This window comes from Saccoglossus kowalevskii, chromosome 2 (assembly GCF_978046115.1).
Source record: "Saccoglossus kowalevskii chromosome 2, keSacKowa6.1, whole genome shotgun sequence".
Taxonomy (NCBI): Eukaryota; Metazoa; Hemichordata; class Enteropneusta; family Harrimaniidae; genus Saccoglossus; species Saccoglossus kowalevskii.
The window spans coordinates 39,191,643-39,214,174 of NC_140642.1; the positions used below are offsets into that span (position 1 = coordinate 39,191,643).

Here is a 22,532-nt window from a genome sequence, read left to right on the forward strand (position 1 = left end):
GTTATTATAAATATATTATTTAATTCTTTTCAATAAAATTCACTTCAGATCTATTCCTTCCTGATGTTATAATTTGCTTATCATCCTACTTACCGGTACCTCTTCTAAATGTTAATGTTTAACTGTTTAACCATATCAATGAATGCACAGTACAATACAGTTAAAGCGAACCTAAATGCGGCCTTAATTTATAGTTGTGTATATTCTAAAATGTATTCGAAATAATATTGCAGTGGTTTAATTTTGTTTTGATTATAACTGTAGCTTGGATAGGCATTTGAAGTGCTTGCCATGGAGGCCATTCATGGAGGGGAATAAATAACGAACGAACATGTTTAACATCCGGGTACTTTTCAAAGCTATGACGTTTTAGTATCTGATCGCATTCGTATACGCCATTGCACATAGCCGTTCATGCTGCCAAGCATTGTGTACTACTAGTATAAACTCAACTTTTATATGCACAATGTGCTTTTTATAACTTGGGTTAGAGTTTTATGCGTTTGAACCACAGTATTCTGAGAGTGAAAGCCCAATTACGTTAAAGTACCGTACTTCCCCGATCGTAAGCCCCTCCCGAGTATGAAGCTCATCCATATATTTTTACTTGGTATTTATCGTGCTGAGAGCATTCACGATTATAAGCCCAGAGTGTTTTTACCGGACGTCGACGATATTCTTTAAAATATGCGTGTAAAAGGTGTGTTTCATTTCATAATAATCGTGATTGGCATGGTAGTTTGGTTCATGCTTTTAGTTTTATGAGAAAACTCGCATTAAATTCAGAATGCATGGCGAACCGTGACGTACACAACGTGGTTCGCATCCTTTCTATTTTGTCATTTACTCAGGATGAACCCCGATGTTGCAATTCTGGAGTAATCCATATTTCTTTGAGTAGTAGCTTTCGAAAAGCCAAAAATGTGATCGTTAAGTCGTGTACCTGGTTATTGGGCATGGTTTACTTTGAGACTACCATGAAAGGCCTAGGGTTTGAACGATGAGACATGTTGGCGACCGAGAAAGGTGTTTAAATTCTCCCTCCACACTCAGTTTTACCCACGGTTACTATTAACCGTCGTTTATATTTCGGAAATTGCGAATCGCCAGTTTTTAGGGAAAAAATCATCGTTTTTCGTTGCAATCAGTGCTACAGATTGCATTTTAACATTGCGCTAATTCACTTCCGCATTGCGTTAAAAAATCATCGTCAATAATCGGAAAATTTCATCATTACGACACATCATTTTGATTGGTTAATGAAAGACATGACCTGTTATGTCAAAGGAAGTTGTTCCAGGTAAAATCGTGCTGAAATTTGCTTTGCGTCGTGAGTTTGCGTACGATCGAAAACATACCGAAACGAAGATAATGATAAATGCCTTTGTCCACTGTTTCCTCACAGATCCTACCCATTATTTCACCATAAATTCAGACGGTATGTAAATCGTATTGTAATAAAATGTGTGTGTTTTTTTATGAACATGTTTGTTTCTTCATTGTAAGTGTCGTTCCAAATCAATGGCGCATTTTTTTTTTTCAAAAATATGTATTATTTTCCCGAGCCTGGCGTGGTGAACGAATAATTTTTTTGGATAATATTTTGTTGTTTGCAAGATGGTTACAGTGTTTAACCCCAAAACAAAATAATTTTTTCTGAGTTGGTCCTCGAGTACAAGCTCATCCCTTACTTTCCCCTTACATGTTCATGCCTCCGGGCTTATGATCAGGGAAGTACGGTATACTGTGAAGATTCAGATCAGTCCAGTGTGAGTGATGAGAGTATATCATCGACGATGCCCCTTGTTCGGATGATAGTTTTATTTCAAATTACACGGAAGTCTGTGAACAATCTGCTTGGTGTTCCTGTGACACTTGTCCCATGATTTGCCAGTGCAGCCCCGTGAATACATGGACGAAAATGTTTCCACCACCACCCTACGAACTCAAGATTGCATACTCCAGCATCCATACTTTGAATAATTTGCACGCCGCACAGTGCAGTACTGGAAACAGCATTTATTAGACAGTTAGACAAAAAACAAAACAAAATGCCTATCTCGATCAATCGTACATCAATAATGTTTGTATGTTGATACGCTTGTAAATAACATTAATGTAAAAGTCAAAACAACCTAGACTAGAAGTCAATTCACCTGTCCAGCCAACTATGGCTCCCTAAGTTGCTTATATTTAATCAGATACTATTTCGTCATCATGCTTTGTTACCTTACATGTTTATACCTCATGAGGGCGTTTTTTTATGGCAAGATGGCGCAAACGGAAGTCCTTCGCAGGTTTATGGTTTCTCATATTTAAATCATAATAACTCTGAAGATAATCATTTTTTTTCATTTTTTTTTCATTTTTGTTTTCAAATTTATAATCAATATACATAACTTGATAAATACAAACACCAAAATAGGCTCTATTTAGTTCCCCTTTAACTAAAATATATTTGCTGACGGCAATGGCTGACCAGTAGTCGTCAGCATAAGTAGAGATAGTTTACAACCAGAACGAAAATGTGAAACATCAAGATTAAGTACTACCACAAAGTTCTGTTTATCTACTCAAACTAAATGGAGTGTTGATGAGTGGGACATAAATCATTGATAAAAATATGCGGAGTCTTTAACATAGCCATTGGAGCTTTCAACAACAACAAACACTACAGCTATAATCCCAGAAGACATTCCAACCAATCCTAAGGCTTAGCATGCAACTGGTATTTCAATTGATGATTCATAGGAGGATCATTTCTCCCAGTCTCCAAATGTCCTATTTTTAGACCAGAAGTAAAGAGCAACATTTTACTATTGCGGTCAGAAAAACAGTTGAGTGTTCTCGATACATGGGATTAGGAGACACTGCCATTTGTGAAATTTTTCCAATATTATAAAATGAATCATACATACAAAAGTACTGTAAATACATTAATTATTCACAGGGGTTTTTAAATCTTAATAGATATTTCATTGATCAGTGATATCCGATAAAAAGAAATACATGTGAACTTGTTTCACTGGAAAATTCATGATTATTGAAGCTCAGCGATTGTACTCACAATTGTAAAATTAAATTGATATTATTTTAATGATAATTACAAACAAATTATGCTAGTTTGGAGATAAAAAAATAATCTGTTTCTGCTGCAACATTTCTAATAAAATGATGGGCTGATGTATTTTTGTTTTTGTTTTGTTTTTATTTGTTTTCTCAACGCATAGTTCAAATCCTTCTTATATATTTTTTTCATTTTTTCCTTAGAAAAAAAACAGTTCATTTTAAACCAACAGACAAATGGACCAGAAACGAATATATTTTTTGGGGGATTAAGCCTGTTTTCCTTATACTATTGAAAAGTGCAGGTTTATCATAGTGATCCATTGGAATATAAAAACATGGCACAATTACCATGGTATTCCCAGTTATTAATCATATTTTCAGCTGTTTGCCATAAAAAGAACAAAAAGTACAAAGAATTAATTCTCTTTGTAAGGACTTTAATTGATCTGTCATCCTGATTATTGTGTGAGTGAAGTATATTGATGTCATCCCATCTGACATCAACAATGGCCAATGGTGATATTTAAAAGCATCATTTACAATGCATGTAGTGCACACATAACATATCAAGCGTATCCCAAGGTAGATTGCTCTCGTCACTTTCAAATCCCATTCACTGGTGGTATGAATGCTACGTATAAACGCAACTTGCATTAGGTATAGTAAGTCAGATGTAGTTAGTGTAAAATGCACACTGCACTTAACTGGAATGAAAATTGATAGGAGACACTACATTGAATATTAATCTGATTTGTTTTTATCCAGTAACATCATTGCAACAAGACAATCATACATGTACAGTGAGAATTAAACTTGAAAAGAAAACTGGTTTAATAGTTAAGCTATACTGAACACTGGTAGTATACTGTAAAATCATTTAATTTTACTGACATTAAATTTATTATTTTGAGACATTTCACTTTCATTTTAAGTTCACAAACTTTACAGGGAAACAATGAGTTCTATTGTTATTTTACATGTTCACATGAATTTAATCTAGTGGATTTTACTTATTGTTGAAAATGCAGCAAATAATTAATGCATTTACCAATGTATGAAATTTTGAAACCAAAACATGTTTGCTCTAAATAGGCCATTTATTGGGAGTAACCACCATTTAAGTAAGGGCCAGACAGATGGTACAGTGAAAATTATAGCCCAGGACTCAAACAACATTTCAAAACAAGGTCAGATCATTGAACTTTTGCAGCCAGCTAGTCTTACAAAGCTTCCAATTTACCTTGAGAATACACAAGTGAAATGAATGAATACTCTACCAATCAATGTTCTTCTACATGATTACACCCAGCCAATCAGAGCTACCGGTACATGACTAGTAACAATATGTTTTACTTGTGAATTCATGATATAAAGCACAGTGGCAATTCAGTTTCACATTAATAAATTATTTGATTTGACTGATTATTGGAAAATATATGGTTCAAATTATGGAGAGCATTGTGGCGCAATTAATTACTATTAGTGACACACAGACAATATCACCTGACCAACAGGTCAAAGGTTACATGCCACTCTATCATTTAATCTAAAAAAAATCAAGGTTTTAAAAGAAAGAGTAGGTTAGTCAGCAGGAGGCATTCAGTATGAGTCATTCAAGGTTCTTTTTTAAATCTGTTATTTAGGTGTTTACTGTAAATCACCAACAAATATTATGAATTCTTTCCAAATAAAACTGGTTTATTCTAGAACACCGAGTTGCTTCGATTCAGTCATGACAATTAGATGTTCTAATGACAACTTGGTGAAAATACTTTGCACATGATGTATATTGAACGCGAATCAGAAATGTAACACCTGCATCCAGTCACTGTAATACAGGAACAATCACAGACCAATCAGTGATAAGCTGCTCTCTGATGGTGGAAATACTAATTTTTTTAAGCCAGAAGATATTTGGGGGATATTTGTTACATAAATTAGAAATGCCTAGAAAGAGCAAAGAGTCAATGAAAGCAGTTACTATAAATTTGATTGATAGTAAATTATGTTATTGAACACTAAACAATAATTTACAATAATATATTTTTGCTTGGAATTTATTTTCACCATTTTCAACTGAAGAGATAATTCAGTGGAAATAAAATCCATACAAAACAAGCAAAAAGTAATTTCAATGAAAATTAATTCCAGCTAAAATAAAGTATTTCACAGTATTTACTTGGCAGGTGTATAGCATTTTCATTGTTTATAGAATAAAACATTCATCCTTTCTAGGGTGAAACACTGACATATCCTGTCATACTGACATATCCTGTCACACTGACATATCCTGTCACACTGACATATCCTGTCACACTGACATATCCTGTCACACTGACATATCCTGTCACACTGACATATCCTGTCACACTGACATATCCTGTCACACTGACATATCCTGTCACACTGACATATCCTGTCACACTGACATATCCTGTCATACTGACATATCCTGTCACACTGACATATCCTGTCACACTTACATATCCTGTCATACTGACATATCCTGTCACACTGACATATCCTGTCACACTGACATATCCTGTCACACTGACATATCCTGTCACACTGACATATCCTGTCACACTGACATATCCTGTCACACTGACATATCCTGTCACACTGACATATCCTGTCACACTGACATATCCTGTCACACTGACATATCCTGTCACACTGACATATCCTGTCACACTGACATATCCTGTCACACTGACATATCCTGTCATACTGACATATCCTGTCATACTGACATATCCTGTCATACTGACATATCCTGTCACACTGACATATCCTGTCACACTGACATATCCTGTCACACTGACATATCCTGTCACACTGACATATCCTGTCATACTGACATATCCTGTCATACTGACATATCCTGTCATACTGACATATCCTGTCACACTGACATATCCTGTCATACTGATATATCCTGTCATACTGACATATCCTGTCACACTGACATATCCTGTCATACTGACATATCCTGTCATACTGACATATCCTGTCATACTGACATATCCTGTCATACTGACATTTTCACTAAATCAGGCTAGTAGTCTTGCATCTATTAAGATGATTTTACATTAACAATTGAGAGGTCATAAAGTGGTTTCCACCAATGTATTAAAAGTTCAAAACACTGGCATAGTTTTTACCAGTACATAAATCACATATATATATATATATATATATATATGGTATATAATTAGAACAGGAAACTTTCACTCCTCCCAGCAATTAACAGGAAATTACATGTATCACTGATGTATTTATAATATGGCTGTGGTCAAACAAAGTTTTGGATTATCAGGCCACAATTGGGCTCAAGCAGTTTGGAATTCAACTTAACCGGTTTAATAGAGACAAACAAGGTCAGTTTTACTGGCTTAAGCCATTAGGCTCTGATAAAATGCTCAAGTGAATTACAATTAAAAGTCCCCATAAAAAAATGCTAAGTAAAGAACACTGACCATTTCATATTACGTTATGTGTAGGGATCCATGTATCTAGTGTAATAATAAACATAGCAATGAAGTAGGAATACAATGCAAACAATGGGGACATATGTGGTCCCAGGGACAACTGTCATGGCCTTTTAATTATCCATTGTTTACTGAATTACATAAAAACACAGATTAATTTACCTCACTCCTGTAAACATTGAATAGTTGGCATTCCTAGAATTCAATCGTACTTAATTAGCCATGATGGGGTGTTCTGTTTACTTATTACATCATTATCTCTGAAGAATACATTAATTTTAAAACATCAAAGCATGACCCAGAAAACTATCATGTTCCAGATAGTTAATTGGCAGTCTATAACTGCGCAATGAGTTTTATTTTTGAAAATAGAAATCTGTTTAGGGAATTACATATAACCTTTGACCTCTCGACCAAGGAGGAAATGGTATATTGACAAATTAACAACTATTTTTAGCAGCAAGATGCCTCTCTGCTTTATTACATCAACTCTGAATGAAATGCATCAGTATTCCAATTTTAATTTTTCATAAAACAAACTTTACGACTTTAACATCTGAAAATTGCATACTAGTAATGTGCGTTTGAGTTTGAGTCATGTGAACGAGGTATTCCGTGCCACTGATGCCTTATGTACATGAAACACTTTGACGCAATTTGCAGGAAATGCCTGGTATGATGATTAATGAGAGATTTTGTTAATTCTATCAACAATTTTACAGGGTTCTTGTATTCATTTGAATTAAAATGAAATAAAATAAACGTGATAATGTTGAAACTTTTATAGGATGATGGATAATCTTCAAAGGACACCCTTGAATTTACAAGAACCCCCCCCCCCTAATCGTTAAGGACTCCCTCGCTAAAGGTTGATTCCACTATCGTCAATAACTTTTGTTATTGGGCTAGCTCCTGTAAACTAAGATGTTGTTTTTTCTCACACATTCACTTTTATGCAGTGAATGTACAAATGGTATAATAATCCCTTGATATTAAGACATACCACAAAGGACCTATCCTTACAGTCACGGTCCACTACACAGTTATAACAAGAGTGTACTAAAAATATTATATTACTAGGTTTTCAAGTTTAAGTTTGATTATAGGAAATATCCCATATAGATAGGAAATAGAAATACTATACACGCCTGAAATTATTGTCAATTGAGACTGACATTCTTCGCTTTCATCTCCACTTATTCATACTGAATATACATGTACTTAATGATGTCTTTATGTTATTCATAAACACAGTCAGAGGGAATAACCTTGACAATCATAGTTCAGAGAATTTTGGAGGCGTTGATGTCTAAGTTGCATCCTTCCTCAGTTAATTCAGGCATAGATATGTGTTAATTACGTGTCCACCCACCACAAAATGTTAAGGATGTATAAATGGAGTTTTTTTGCCACATAATCCAAATGAACTTTACATGTATATACTTAGGAGAATCCATCTAATTATTCAATACCAATTTTAAAGCTGTATCATAAATGGAACATTGGAAATCTGCATTGTAGTAAAGACTAAATTTCCATATTTTTATGTATTTTAAATAATTAATTAATAAATTGAACAGTCAAGTGTGAAATAGTTTTAGAACATCTTTATACGCTTACTAATCATCTTAATTTTACTGACGTCAAAATATTGGTCACAGAAGGTTTTATGATCATTTAAATAATCAATTATTCTATCAATATGCAAATAAGTATACATCTTTGTTTCAATTCTGACATTGAAATGATCAATCAAACATGTAGATGTGGTATATATGAACAATACTTCCTCAGCATCTTTTCATCTAAAGTACAGTAACATATATTTAACTTTTGTGAATAATGAGCTTTCATAAAATATATAGTTTACATGGTTTGGAAGTTTTATTTTATGAAAATAATTTGTGTGAATTTGATTTCCTTAAAATGTCTACTCTATCCTTAAGTCAACGTGACAAAGTTAATCAGACGACGTCAATGTCGATGCAGGGATTGGAAGAATAAAATACAAATACATGCAGGGTTCCAAATACATGACAGTATGTGGGATAGTACGGAAATATGAAGGGCAAACAACAATGGTCATGCAAGTAAATACCTAACACACTAGGACATCCTTGGTTTCTTTGACATATAACAATTTATTTTTAATTTCTAGTCCGAGTATTTCGGTGTAACTACTAACTAATATTAGTAGTCGGCATTTCATAATATTTAGGGTCATTTGGGGTTTGACATGACTGGGAAACACTGCAATACTATTCGATATCCATATTAGAATGGCATGTACACGTGTGCTCAGCAATAGTAATAACGATAGAAAGAAACATTGTTATTTTTACAGGGAATTCAATATTACCATGACTTAACAGAAACAGTATTGAAATCACAGTTCAATGCTACAATGCCCTCAATATATACTCTTTTAGACAACAATGTATGTACTGTACATGGTTTTATTTTCACAGCTGACAATTTTTCTGATTTCAAGGTTTTATGGCATTCAGGAAAATAACATTTTGTGAAAGTCACTGACAATTCATGTCGTAGGACCCCGGAACAATTTTCACTGCTACAAAATATTGCAATATTCACTGGCAGAAATTTATCTTTTGTAAAATTAAAGTTTACACTAAATACATGTACCTCAAAATATTGAATTATTACTAACCTGCACTAATTATCTGAAGTAGTAGGAAAGAAGAGAAATATTTGCAAGAATCACACTTGTCTGCATAGTTAACCATTTATGCCCATAATGTTTATTTTTCCCTATCAACATTTTGATGAAACATTTGTTTTATTTTGTTATTATTTCCTATTCGCTACATGTCAAAATTTTTCAAATAAAATAGGGGGAAAAAAATATTTTTTAAAAAGAATGGAAAAAATTTATTTGCGAGGTAACAAAAAGATTCATGAATGAATGAGTATCACTATACCAATAGAGGTTAACTACTTTCAATAAATGTTGATAACACCCTCATTATCATAAGCTTTTGGCATAGGTTCAAAATAGAGATAAAATATCCATGATATGCCATATTTATTAAAATTACAGGTAAAGTCATAATGACCTCATTCCTTCAAAATACTTTATTTTTGTGATTTGAGCAATAAAAAGTCAAATAGTGCGATTTTATTTTCGTGCAAAATAGTGTCATATTTCTCATTCTCTTCTTCGCTCAAAATAACCTTACACAAAAATATGTACACTGTAATATACAAGATAAATACCCTCAATATACCACAATGGTAAGTACTATTTTTATGAATTATACTGCTAAAACACACTGGAATCTATTATGGATTTATATTACATATTAAAACTAGGGAAAGGTATATCTATAATACCATCTCTACTTTACAAATTGATACATGGATTTCTCATTTGCATATGATCATCCATGCAAACATAACATTCAAAGCGAATCAACTCTCGCTATACAACTTTCAATGAATTAGCATACAATAATAATAGTTCAATGATTTTAGATATCAAGTCAACTAAGTAGACGCAAACAGAGTGGACGGACAGATGCCAGACAGACTGTTGCTGAAATACTAATTTAAAATAATTTTTATTATATTATGTTATACATATATAACTTTTTTTTTACCAGTGAATGTGTCCATATATGTGCAAACAAAACCCAGAATGCAACAAGAATGTGAAAATTATTGAATATAAATAGAGCAATGAAAAGCCAATGTAGTGGATAATCTTACCTAAATTGATACAGAAGGAGGACTTCTTGGTGGCCATGTTTCTAGAATGGCAATACTGACATGAATCAATTAAAATCTATGACACGTATATAGACACACAAACAGGAAGTATAAAAAGCCAATCCAGTGTCTAGACTGCCACAATACAGTCCAGTCAGCTGCATAAAACTGTATCCCTTACAGTAGTGGAAACCAACAGCCAAGCCAGGAATTACATTAAACTTTGCATACTCAAGTATGATGTCACTCCATACTCATGTACAAATATGGAAAGCTGCTGGAATGTAGTGGAGTGAAATAACCTTCATTGCTCCACAGTACGCTAGGCAGCTAGCATCAAAGATAGTGATACATGAAATGAACACTATAGTAATTAGTAACGAGATCTACCATCAGATGAATATCAAATGCACACCAAATTATCATTGGATACGAGTATGATTTTAAACGCTTAAAATTTGTCTCGAAATAGATATCTATAGTTCCCTGTCAGTGTGCTATACAACACTAGGCAGTTTTTTTTTTCTTGTTTGATTTTAAAAACAGCAGTATAACTTTTCCTATAGGGTTTAATGAAACTTGATCAGTATTTTAGATTTTTTTTTATTTGGGGGGTACCTTTATCCGGGTTAAGTGGCTATTATTACATTATGCAAATATTCATGTGGTCATTCAATACAAAGGGTATCCATCAAAGTTGACATTTGATTTCCTAAGAATGCTCTGCACTTCTATGTCAACTGTGATCATTTTAATGTACAAAATAAACTTTTGTGTTTTCCCATAAACCAGCACTAGCAGGAGCACAAGTATGAGCAAGGGCAAATTCCATGAGATGGGGTTGGAATTAAAATAAAAATAAAATAAAATAAAATAGGAAAAGAATTTCACTTGAATTGCTTGAAGAGGGTAATTACAGTAAAAGGCACTAACTGTCAAAAGGCCAGACAGTTAGTGCAGCTGACAAGCAGAGAGTATTATTGTCTGCTGAAAGGTCTTCCACTCTCAGGCCCTCTATGAGTCAAGCTTCCACCAATAGGTCAATAAACTTTATAGTATGATACTGATTTTCAAACTTAACATGGTACATAGCTGGCATACTAAATCAAAATGGAAATCTCATTCAGTTTGACACTTTTACGATGACTTGAGTAGTTTAACTTCTAAACTGGGAAGATTATACAAATTTACATATTTAGCGATGAAATTGAATCCAATGTGAAATGAATAATTGAAAGGATAGGGGATCCTACTTGAGTCAGAGAATTTGAAAGGTCAGCTAGGGGGCCTTTGTTGCATAGATGTTGTGCTGCCTCCTCAGTCATAGCAGTGAGTCATTTAATAAAAGTGACAAAATAATGAATTCCAATGAAATAAATAGTCTTGATCATTTCCTTCAGGTGAATAGAATAGAATAGAATGGAATGGAATGGAATGGAATGGAATGGAATGGAATGGAATGGAATGGAATGGAATGGAATGGAATGGAATGGAATGGAATGGAATAGAATAGAATAGAATAGAATAGAATAGAATAGAATAGAATAGAATAGAATAGAATAGAATAGAATAGAATAGAAAATTGTGTGGTAACATTTATACTATAGTCAGATTTCAGATAGTCAGATTTCTATAAATTTGTTTTTTTTCATAGAAAAAATTTGGATTTATGATAGACTACAATCTCAAGAGAACAATCAATTTCATTGATTTTAACATTATGGTTTCAATTCATAAAAATGGTCACCGTTCTATTTTTTACACATAAATTAGGTAAAACATTCATAAAAATGGCCATTTATCCATTGGTGAAAAATTTAATCCCAATTCACAATATTATTAACATTTAACCAAAAAAAAATCATAATGTAATTATAAGATGGGTAAACTGTCATATGTAATAAATTATTAAATCAGATGAATACTTTTATTTCATATGAAATAATGACTCATGTGTCAACTATAATTCAAAAAAATCCATTTTGCATTTTTTCATAGTTTTTTCCCGGGTTAAAAAAAATCATGGCATGTCACAATCAATAATTATGTATACCTGTTGAAACCAAAAATTGTGATATTGTGATAAATATTAGTTGCGTTCACGCACAGCTCCTTAGCACGGGCTAAGAGGTCAAATTCTTTAGCCCGTGCTAAGAAAACGTGCGTGAACACTTAACACGGGCTAAGGAATGCTAAGTACGGGTTAAATCTGATCCGAATTTAAGACGCGGCCTAGATCTTAGCACGGGCTAACGAAGTATGCGCGAACGCTTAGCCCAGGGCTAAGCGCCCTCTGCAGCGACCTTTGGGTGTGAAAATTGTCCCATGTTCGTATAACGACAATATTCCACCAGTCATTACTCCGCGCTCGCTTCCACATTAATCGGGTCACTGTAGTAGAGCATACAGCAGCTCCAATCGTAGACAAAATAAATTTGGTTCGCTGTCTACAACATGTATTCTGTTATGACCGTTGTATACTGTTATGTGCATCCAAATAAATTGGGTCCGTCTTCTCTCACGTTCCTGTGCACGTCGCTTCAAAATTAGAACGAAACATGCCAGCAGCAGAAATAGAACCTTGCGCGTGTCATCCATTTTTCGTTCGTAAATAGCGGCTTACCAAAGGTCACCGACTAATGGCACCCCTTAGCCTGTGCTAACGACTGGCCCTCCCTGTGCGTGGACGCAATTGGGTCTAGCCGAAATGCAAATATGCTAGATAAGCCTAAATCAGCTTAAATCTTAGCCCGTACTTCGTGTAACGTGAACACAACTATTGTGCTTCTAATTAATAATGCTTATAGAATAATTGTCTAATTGCAGATTTAAGGATGGTGTAAAAAAAAAGATTTATTTGATTATTAGCTGCCAATGTCAACTGTCACAAATTAATGCATTGTTTATTTCTTTCCCATTCTCTCTCTCTGAGATAGATAACGAAAAATGTGTTCTACAAACTTTATAACAGGTGCGTTTTGAGATGAGTTAACCCAATAAACAAACAGTTGTCTCACACTAAACTCTATTCTAGGTTTGTCCACAGTAAAATTGTGTTGTAGATTGTAGATTGTTCAATTTGGAAATTGGATTAGATCCAAGCATAGTTCTTACTGAATGTTTTTTATTATTTAAAATACAAGGCATGTAAAAGACTAAAATGCTGTCTCACATTTTCATGGTGTTATTCACTGCAGAGTCGTAGTCGAAAAGCTTATGTTTACATTCTGTCTGTTTCTATCTACTACACATTCTAGCAACACCATGACACACTAGTAGGGTATAGGTGAAATAAACGCCTCTTATCACCGGATACCATTTAGTTGTATTTGCATAGGGGTTTTCCCTGGATATTAGCTTTGTTGACAGTTATCAAATAAATAGTACATAAGAGACATATAGTTCAGGCACCTCAGACTCTCGACCTCAGAGACCCAATTCAATTGCAAGACAGGTTTACAAAGACTATTATTGTGGATATACCAGTACATGTATGTAAATACAGAGAGAGAAGGCGAGGGCACAGAATATTAATGAATTAAACTGTTAAATGGTTAATACACAGACATATTGTTGCTGTAAACTCTGTTGGTATTCTAGATAATTTCAGAAAGAAACAACATGTTGTGTGTGTTTAATAGCATAGGATATTTTTTACTTGGAACCTACAAAATACAGGTTGCGCAAAGTCCAGCAATAAAAAAAAATTACAATTCAAACAACAACAAAATTCTAAAATGTTGAAAAACACTAACTGTGCTAAATAATAATATGTACTGATATGTTGCATGAATTTTACTGTTTAATTTGAATGATTTACTGATCTAGCAAAAACAGACAAAATAAACAACTTATCATTCAAATTTCATGAGACTTGTTTTTGAGAAAGGAAAAAACTTTCTGTATCATTAAACTTTTTACTTGGGTTCTTAAACAGAGTTACAGCGACTTTCCTTGCCTCCATAAGGGAGAGAATTTTGTGACTATCACTGAAGGGGTTTCTTAAAACAGGGAGTTGCTGTAACTGTTACTGGGGCACCTTAAAACAGGGGGTCACAGTGACTATCCCTGGGGTTCCCTGCAATAGGGAGATAAAACAACTTTCACTGAGGACAATTTGGAAGAACTGTTGGTTAAGGGTCTGCAGCTCCATGGCCTGCTCGATGCCTGGAAATGTGAATGACTTTATCATACAGAGATGGTCAAAGATGAGCAGCCCTATCACAATGGTAAATATAAAATACGGTTTATGTGTGCCGAGAGGAACTTTATCATGGTGGTATGAAGAGTTATTTTAAATACATAAAGCTGTAGGTGGTACAAAATATATACAAACAATTGTCTCCCCAGGGTACAAACAGCATGGCTGTAGCAGTGCTTTGTTTTCCCTGCCATACTTGTCTCACATCACCACAGTTGATATCCTGACTGCTAGTGGTTTATTAATTTCCATTATGCCATTTTCTGACTTTTTTATATTAAATTGATAAATTGCTGTACACTGAAACTTGTATGTACGTCATTGAATAACAATTGATGAAACAATTGTTTAATTTGGTACATTGTAAATTGAGTAATTAAATTTTTAATAGGTATGTTAATTATTACAATTTCTGTTTGGAATAATTATGCAAATAATATGTAAATTGATACAAATAAATACATTGTAAACATGAGAATTGATTGTAAATAAACTAAGTAATCTTAAAAGTACAACTTGAATGGAAATAACTTCTTAATCAGCAATTTGAAAGTATAATTTACACTCAGATGTGTTGGTGTTGTTCTAACCACCAGTGACCCCAACACAACATTAACATGACCAGGCTAGCACTCTCAGTGTAAGCCTTTATAACAATAATCACACAACTGTCAATTGTTAATGAATGGTGATCCCATCTCACATTACCACTTGTAAGAAAGGCAACTAAAGAACAGACCAGACCATAGAGTAAACACTTTGTCTGACTGACAAATTTTAGATCACAAAGCTTTTACTTTCATTCTCTTTTTAGAGTTAATTATTATTTCTTTCCTTTTTATTTCAAGAATCCTTCACATTTTAATTTAATTCTTGAGTGGACAACAAATAAAATGTAACTTATTAGCTGTCTGTGTATGAGGAAATTTAATATTTTTAACAAGACTGTTACTTGATATTGATGTTTTAAATTAATCTACAAGTATATCTTTAACTGGTCTGGCATCACAACCAGTATGATTTCAATAATGTTCTATTGGGACTACATCAATAACAGAAATGCACATACACTAAAAATTACATTTAATGTATACTGAATTATTGATTACAAGTAATGCATTATATCGTCCCTGTGAGTTCTCAAGTTAAAGAAATAAAGTTTGAACTTGAATGATCAGTGCACATCAGAGATATGCCTTCAAGAACTGCATTCACTTAAATAAAATGACCAGCAGTCGGCCATTTTGAATCTGATCTGACAAACTAATATACATATAGGCATGTTTAACATTCAATGGTCATACCGACAAAATCTGTCAACACACAAATAACATTCTAATTCAGAATTACAGAAATACTTGATTTTGAAATTTTTTTTAGATTAAAATGGTTGCAATTCAACCATCTTGAATCAGATCACTAATTGAGTAAATGTTCAATAATATTTCAGTAGCTTAGTTGTCACATATCAAATTACTCATTGTAGGCTTGTGTTTTGTGAATTATTTAAAAATATGGGTTTTAAAAAGTGACAACAAATACCATATTGCATAATAATATGTTCCATACACATATTTGAAAACTACAATTTAGCAGCCTATCAGCTGCTATAGCTTTGCTGTTAGAAATGCACAATGAGAAAAGAATATAAATCAATCAGTCTAGCCATTTTCATCATAACAAGAATATTCGCCTAAACCAGAAAATTCAAGTCATAAAAAATCTAAATGAATTAATCTGAGAGAAATGAATCAAAACAGTCTGAGGTCCAACAAAGGTTTCTGCACATAAATTATTGAAGCGATTGGTCTAGCAGTTTTCAAGAAGAAGTTGAAAGAAATTTGTAAGGTACATTTGTTATGATAACCATACAAATGACGATTTTAAAGAGGTCAAAAATGTAAAGCTCATGATGATGAACAATGAATAATATGAACAGCTAGCTCTGCTCTGTCAACTTTGTCGACAGCAAAACTAAAGAGCAATATTTGGCCAATTTGTTTTCAAAATAAGTTACTGTACACACAAAAATGTTGTTTCATGTTACCAAGGATTTATATTTCCATAATTATGCATAATAAACTAATAAAATTGTCATGTAATTCATGATTTTTTTAATAACTTTCTCAAAAATTATGAGTAGGACTGTACGAATATAATAAATTGCATAACAGCATAAAACTTGATAGAATATACTTATTTAGAGTTGGGCAACTTGCAAACACATTTAATCTACTGTAAACCACTGTCATGTTGTCAGGGACAATTGTTTGTAAATTTCATGAGTCAATGAAAAAGGTGCCACATGCCATTATAATTGGGAAATAGCAATATGCTAATGACACTTGTACCGATACATCTAGAACCAACCACAATTGTTCATTTTTGTTCAAGTCTGGATTGATGACAACTGCTGGATACATAGTACTTATAGCAATTATGATATCCTATATGACAATGCTGTAGAATATATCCTCTTTGTACGGTCTGTGACAACGTAACAGACGATGACATATGATCCAGCAATGTCAACAGTTCAAACTGAATGTATTATATCTGAACTGTGATGATATTCAATAAATTCTCAGACTTTAAAGTGAGCGTTAAAGCATTAGTCAAAACAATTTTGGAAACCTCTTCGTTTTCTAAAGTGTCTCCTCTCTATTCAAATTCAGCACATTATAAAGCTATGTAAAAATGCAATACGGATGAGAACATGTTTATATTTTTGATAATGTTGTTTCATACTTTATGTTGATAATTTGACTATGATTCATCATAATGTGAAAACGCTGTTCTTTCATTTGATAAAACAGTGAAATTATTTAATATACACCTGTACTGGCTGTTTTGGTTTGAAATACTATTCATTTTGATGTGTACATACCTAGGGAAGATGCTAAGGCGTCCAATGCCAATAGCATTGACTGAGCAAAGCTCTCAGCATCACCACCACTTTGGAAGTTCAGTCCATACACTTGTTTGTTGTCTCTCCATTGGTGGAATGTTGGTGTAGCCTGGTTATATTTCAGGCCTTTCAGGATTGCACAGTTTATCACCACCTTAGAAAGAAAAGAACCAGATTAGAACATTACGACTGTTTTACTTTAGTCAGCATCTAATAGATAATACATTCCAATAGTGTTTTTGCTATAAACAAAAATTACCCAAGACAAAAGTTGAGTAACCTTCCCAATAAAAATGACTAATGTTGAGTAACCTTCCCAATAAAAATGACTAATGTTGAGCAACCTTCCCAATAAAAATGACTAAAGTTGAGCAATCTCCCCAATGAAAATGACTAAAGTTGAGCAATCTCCCTAATAAAAATGACTAAAGTTGAGCAATCTCCCCAATAAAAATGACTAAAGTTGAACAATCTCCCCAATAAAAATGACTAAAGTTGAGCAATCTCCCTAATAAAAATTACTAAAGTTGAACAATCTCCCCAATAAAATGAGTAAAGTTGAGCAATCTCCCCAATAAAATGACTAAAGTTGAGCAATCTCCCCAATAAAAATGACTAATGTTGAGCAATCTCCCCAATAAAATGACTAAAGTTGAGCTATCTCCCTAATAAAAATTACTAAAGTTGAGCAATCTCCCCAATGAAAATGACTAAAGTTGAGCAATCTCCTCAATGAAAATGACTAAAGTTGAGCAATCTCCCCAATAAAATGACTAAAGTTGAGTAACCTTCCCAATAAAAATGACTAAAGTTGAGCAATCTCACCAATAAAAATGACTAATGTTGAGCAATCTCCCCAATAAAATGACTAAAGTTGAGCTATCTCCCTAATAAAAATTACTAAAGTTGAGCAATCTCCCCAATGAAAATGACTAAAGTTGAGCAATCTCCCCAATGAAAATGACTAAAGTTGAACAATCTCCTCAATGAAAATGACTAAAGTTGAGCAATCTCCCCAATAAAAATGACTAAAGTTGAGCAATCTCCCCAATAAAATGACTAAAGTTGAGCAATCTCCCCAATAAAATGACTAAAGTTGAGCAATCTCCCCAATAAAAATGACTAAAGTTGAACAATCTCCCCAATAAAAATGACTAAAGTTGAGCAATCTCCCTAATAAAAATTAATGTTGAGCAATCTTCCCAATAAAACTGACTACAATTGAGCAATCTTCCCAATAAAAATGACTAAAGTTGAGCAATCTCCCCAATAAAATGACTAAAGTTGAGCAATCTCCCTAATAAAAATTACTAAAGTTGAGCAATCTCCCCAATAAAATGACTAAAGTTGAGTAACCTTCCCAATAAAAATGACTAAAGTTGAGCAATCTCACCAATAAAAATGACTAAAGTTGAGCTATCTTCCTAATAAAAATTACTAAAGTTGAGCAATCTCCCCAATGAAAATGACTAAAGTTGAGCAATCTCCCCAATGAAAATGACTAAAGTTGAGCAATCTCCCCAATGAAAATGACTAAAGTTGAGCTATCTCCCTAATAAAAATTACTAAAGTTGAGCAATCTCCCCAATGAAAGTGACTAAAGTTGAGCAATCTCCCCAATGAAAATGACTAAAGTTGAACAATCTCCTCAATGAAAATGACTAAAGTTGAGCAATCTCCCCAATAAAAATGACTAAAGTTGAGCAATCTCCCCAATAAAATGACTAAAGTTGAGCAATCTTCCCAATAAAATGACTAAAGTTGAGCAATCTCCCCAATAAAAATGACTAAAGTTGAACAATCTCCCCAATAAAAATGACTAAAGTTGAGCAATCTCCCTAATAAAAATTAATGTTGAGCAATCTTCCCAATAAAACTGACTAAAATTGAGCAATCTCCCCAATAAAAATGACTAAAGTTGAGCAATCTCACTAATAAAATGACTAAAGTTGAGTAACCTTGCCAATAAAAATGACTAAAGTTGAGCAATCTCACCAATAAAATGACTAGAGTTGAGCAATCTCCCCAATAAAATGACTAAAGTTGAGCTATCTCCCTAATAAAAATTATTAAAGTTGAGCAATCTCCCCAATGAAAATGACTAAAGTTGAGCAATCTCCCCAATGAAAATGACTAAAGTTGAGCAATCTCCTCAATGAAAATGACTAAAGTTGAGCAATCTCCCCAATAAAATGACTAAAGTTGAGCAATCTCCCCAATGAAAATTACTAAAGTTGAGCAATCTCCCCAATAAAAATGACTAAAGTTGAGCAATCTCCCCAATAAAATGACTAAAGTTGAGCAATCTCCCCAATGAAAATGACTAAAGTTGAGCAATCTCCCCAATAAAAATGACTAAAGTTGAGCAATCTCACCAATAAAATGACTAAAGTTGAGCAATCTCCCAAATGAAAATGACTAAAGTTGAGCAATCTCCCCAATAAAAATGACTAAAGTTGAGCAATCTCACTAATAAAATGACTAAAGTTGAGCAATCTCCCCAATAAAATGACTAAAGTTGAGCAATCTCCCCAATAAAATGACTAAAGTTGAGCAATCTCCCTAATAAAAATGACTAAAGTTGAGCAATCTCCCCAATAAAATGACTAAAGTTGAGCAATCTCCCCGATAAAATGACTAAAGTTGAGCAATCTTCCCAATAAAAATGACTAAAGTTGAGCAATCTCCCTAATAAAAATGACTAAAGTTGAGCAATCTCACCAATAAAATGACTAAAGTTGAGCAATCTTCCCAATAAAATGACTAAAGTTGAGCAATCTCCCCAATAAAATGACTAAAGTTGAGTAACCTTCCCAATAAAAATGACTAAAGTTGAGCAATCTCCCCAATAAAATGACTAAAGTTGAGCAATCTCCCCAATAAAAATGACTAATGTTGAGCAATCTCCCTAATAAAAATGACTAAAGTTGAGCAATCTCCCCAATAAAATGACTAAAGTTGAGCAATCTCCCCAATGAAAATGACTAAAGTTGAGCAATCTCCCTAATAAAAATTACTAAAGTTGAGCAATCTCCCCAATGAAAATGACTAAAGTTGAGCAATCTCCCCAATGAAAATGACTAAAGTTGAACAATCTCCTCAATGAAAATGACTAAAGTTGAGCAATCTCCCCAATAAAAATGACTAAAGTTGAGCAATCTCCCCAATAAAATGACTAAAGTTGAGCAATCTCCCCAATAAAATGACTAAAGTTGAGCAATCTCCCCAATAAAAATGACTAAAGTTGAGCTATCTCCCTAATAAAAATTACTAAAGTTGAGCAATCTCCCCAATGAAAATGACTAAAGTTGAGCAATCTCCCCAATGAAAATGACTAAAGTTGAGCAATCTCCCCAATGAAAATGACTAAAGTTGAGCAATCTCCTCAATGAAAAGGACTAAAGTTGAGCAATCTCCCCAATAAAAATGACTAAAGTTGAGCAATCTCCCCAATAAAATGACTAAAGTTGAGCAATCTCACCAATAAAATGACTAAAGTTGAGCAATCTCCCCAATGAAAATGACTAAAGTTGAGCAATCTCCCCAATGAAAATTACTAACGTTGAGCAATCTCCCCAATGAAAATGACTAAAGTTGAGCAATCTCCCCAATGAAAATGACTAAAGTTGAGCAATCTCCTCAATGAAAATGACTAAAGTTGAGCAATCTCCCCAATAAAAATGACTAAAGTTGAGCAATCTCCCCAATAAAATGACTAAAGTTGAGCAATCTCACCAATAAAATGACTAAAGTTGAGCAATCTCCCTAATAAAAATTACTAAAGTTGAACAATCTCCCCAATAAAATGACTGAAGTTGAGCAATCTCCCCAATAAAATGACTAAAGTTGAGTAACCTTCCCAATAAAAATGACTAAAGTTGAGCAATCACACCAATAAAAATGACTAATGTTGAGCAATCTCCCCAATACAATGACTAAAGTTGAGCAATCTCCCCAATGAAAATGACTAAAGTTGAGCAATCTCCCCAATGAAAATTACTAACGTTGAGCAATCTCCCCAATGAAAATGACTAAAGTTGAGCAATCTCCCCAATGAAAATGACTAAAGTTGAGCAATCTCCTCAATGAAAATGACTAAAGTTGAGCAATCTCCCCAATAAAAATGACTAAAGTTGAGCAATCTCCCCAATAAAATGACTAAAGTTGAGCAATCTCCCCAATAAAATGACTAAAGTTGAGCAATCTCCCTAATAAAAATTACTAAAGTTGAACAATCTCCCCAATAAAATGACTGAAGTTGAGCAATCTCCCCAATAAAATGACTAAAGTTGAGTAACCTTCCCAATAAAAATGACTAAAGTTGAGCAATCACACCAATAAAAATGACTAATGTTGAGCAATCTCCCCAATACAATGACTAAAGTTGAGCTATCTCCCTAATAAAAATTACTAAAGTTGAGCAATCTCCCTAATAAAAATTACTAAAGTTGAGCAATCTCCCCAATGAAAATGACTAAAGTTGAGCAATCTCCCCAATGAAAATGACTAAAGTTGAGCAATCTCCCCAATGAAAATGACTAAAGTTGAGCAATCTCCTCAATGAAAAGGACTAAAGTTGAGCAATCTCCCCAATAAAAATGACTAAAGTTGAGCAATCTCCCCAATAAAATGACTAAAGTTGAGCAATCTCACCAATAAAATGACTAAAGTTGAGCAATCTCCCCAATGAAAATGACTAAAGTTGAGCAATCTCCCCAATGAAAATTACTAACGTTGAGCAATCTCCCCAATGAAAATGACTAAAGTTGAGCAATCTCCCCAATGAAAATGACTAAAGTTGAGCAATCTCCTCAATGAAAATGACTAAAGTTGAGCAATCTCCCCAATAAAATTACTAAAGTTGAGCAATCTCCCCAATAAAATGACTAAAGTTGAGCAATCCCCCTAATAAAAATGACTAAAGTTGAGCAATCTTCCCAATAAAAATGACTAATGTTGAGCAATCTCGTCAATAAAAATGACTAAAGTTGAGCAATCTCCCCAATAAAAATGACTAAAGTTGAGTAATCTCCCCAATAAAATGACTAAAGTTGAGCAATCTCCCTAATAAAAATGACTAAAGTTGAGCAATCTCCCCAATAAAAATGACTAATGTTGAGCAATCTCCCTAATA

General features: G+C 33.5%; 1 protein-coding gene across 1 annotated transcript in view; it reads right to left on the bottom strand.

The window, feature by feature from the left end:
• Nucleotides 1-22,532, bottom strand: part of LOC100376569 (uncharacterized) — a 43,956-nt gene that overhangs the window by 15,643 nt on the left and 5,781 nt on the right. The window contains exon 3 of the mRNA XM_002734153.4: nucleotides 17,378-17,552. Coding sequence (XP_002734199.1) covers nucleotides 17,378-17,552 — 175 coding nt within the window. The remainder of the gene's footprint in view (nucleotides 1-17,377; nucleotides 17,553-22,532) is intronic.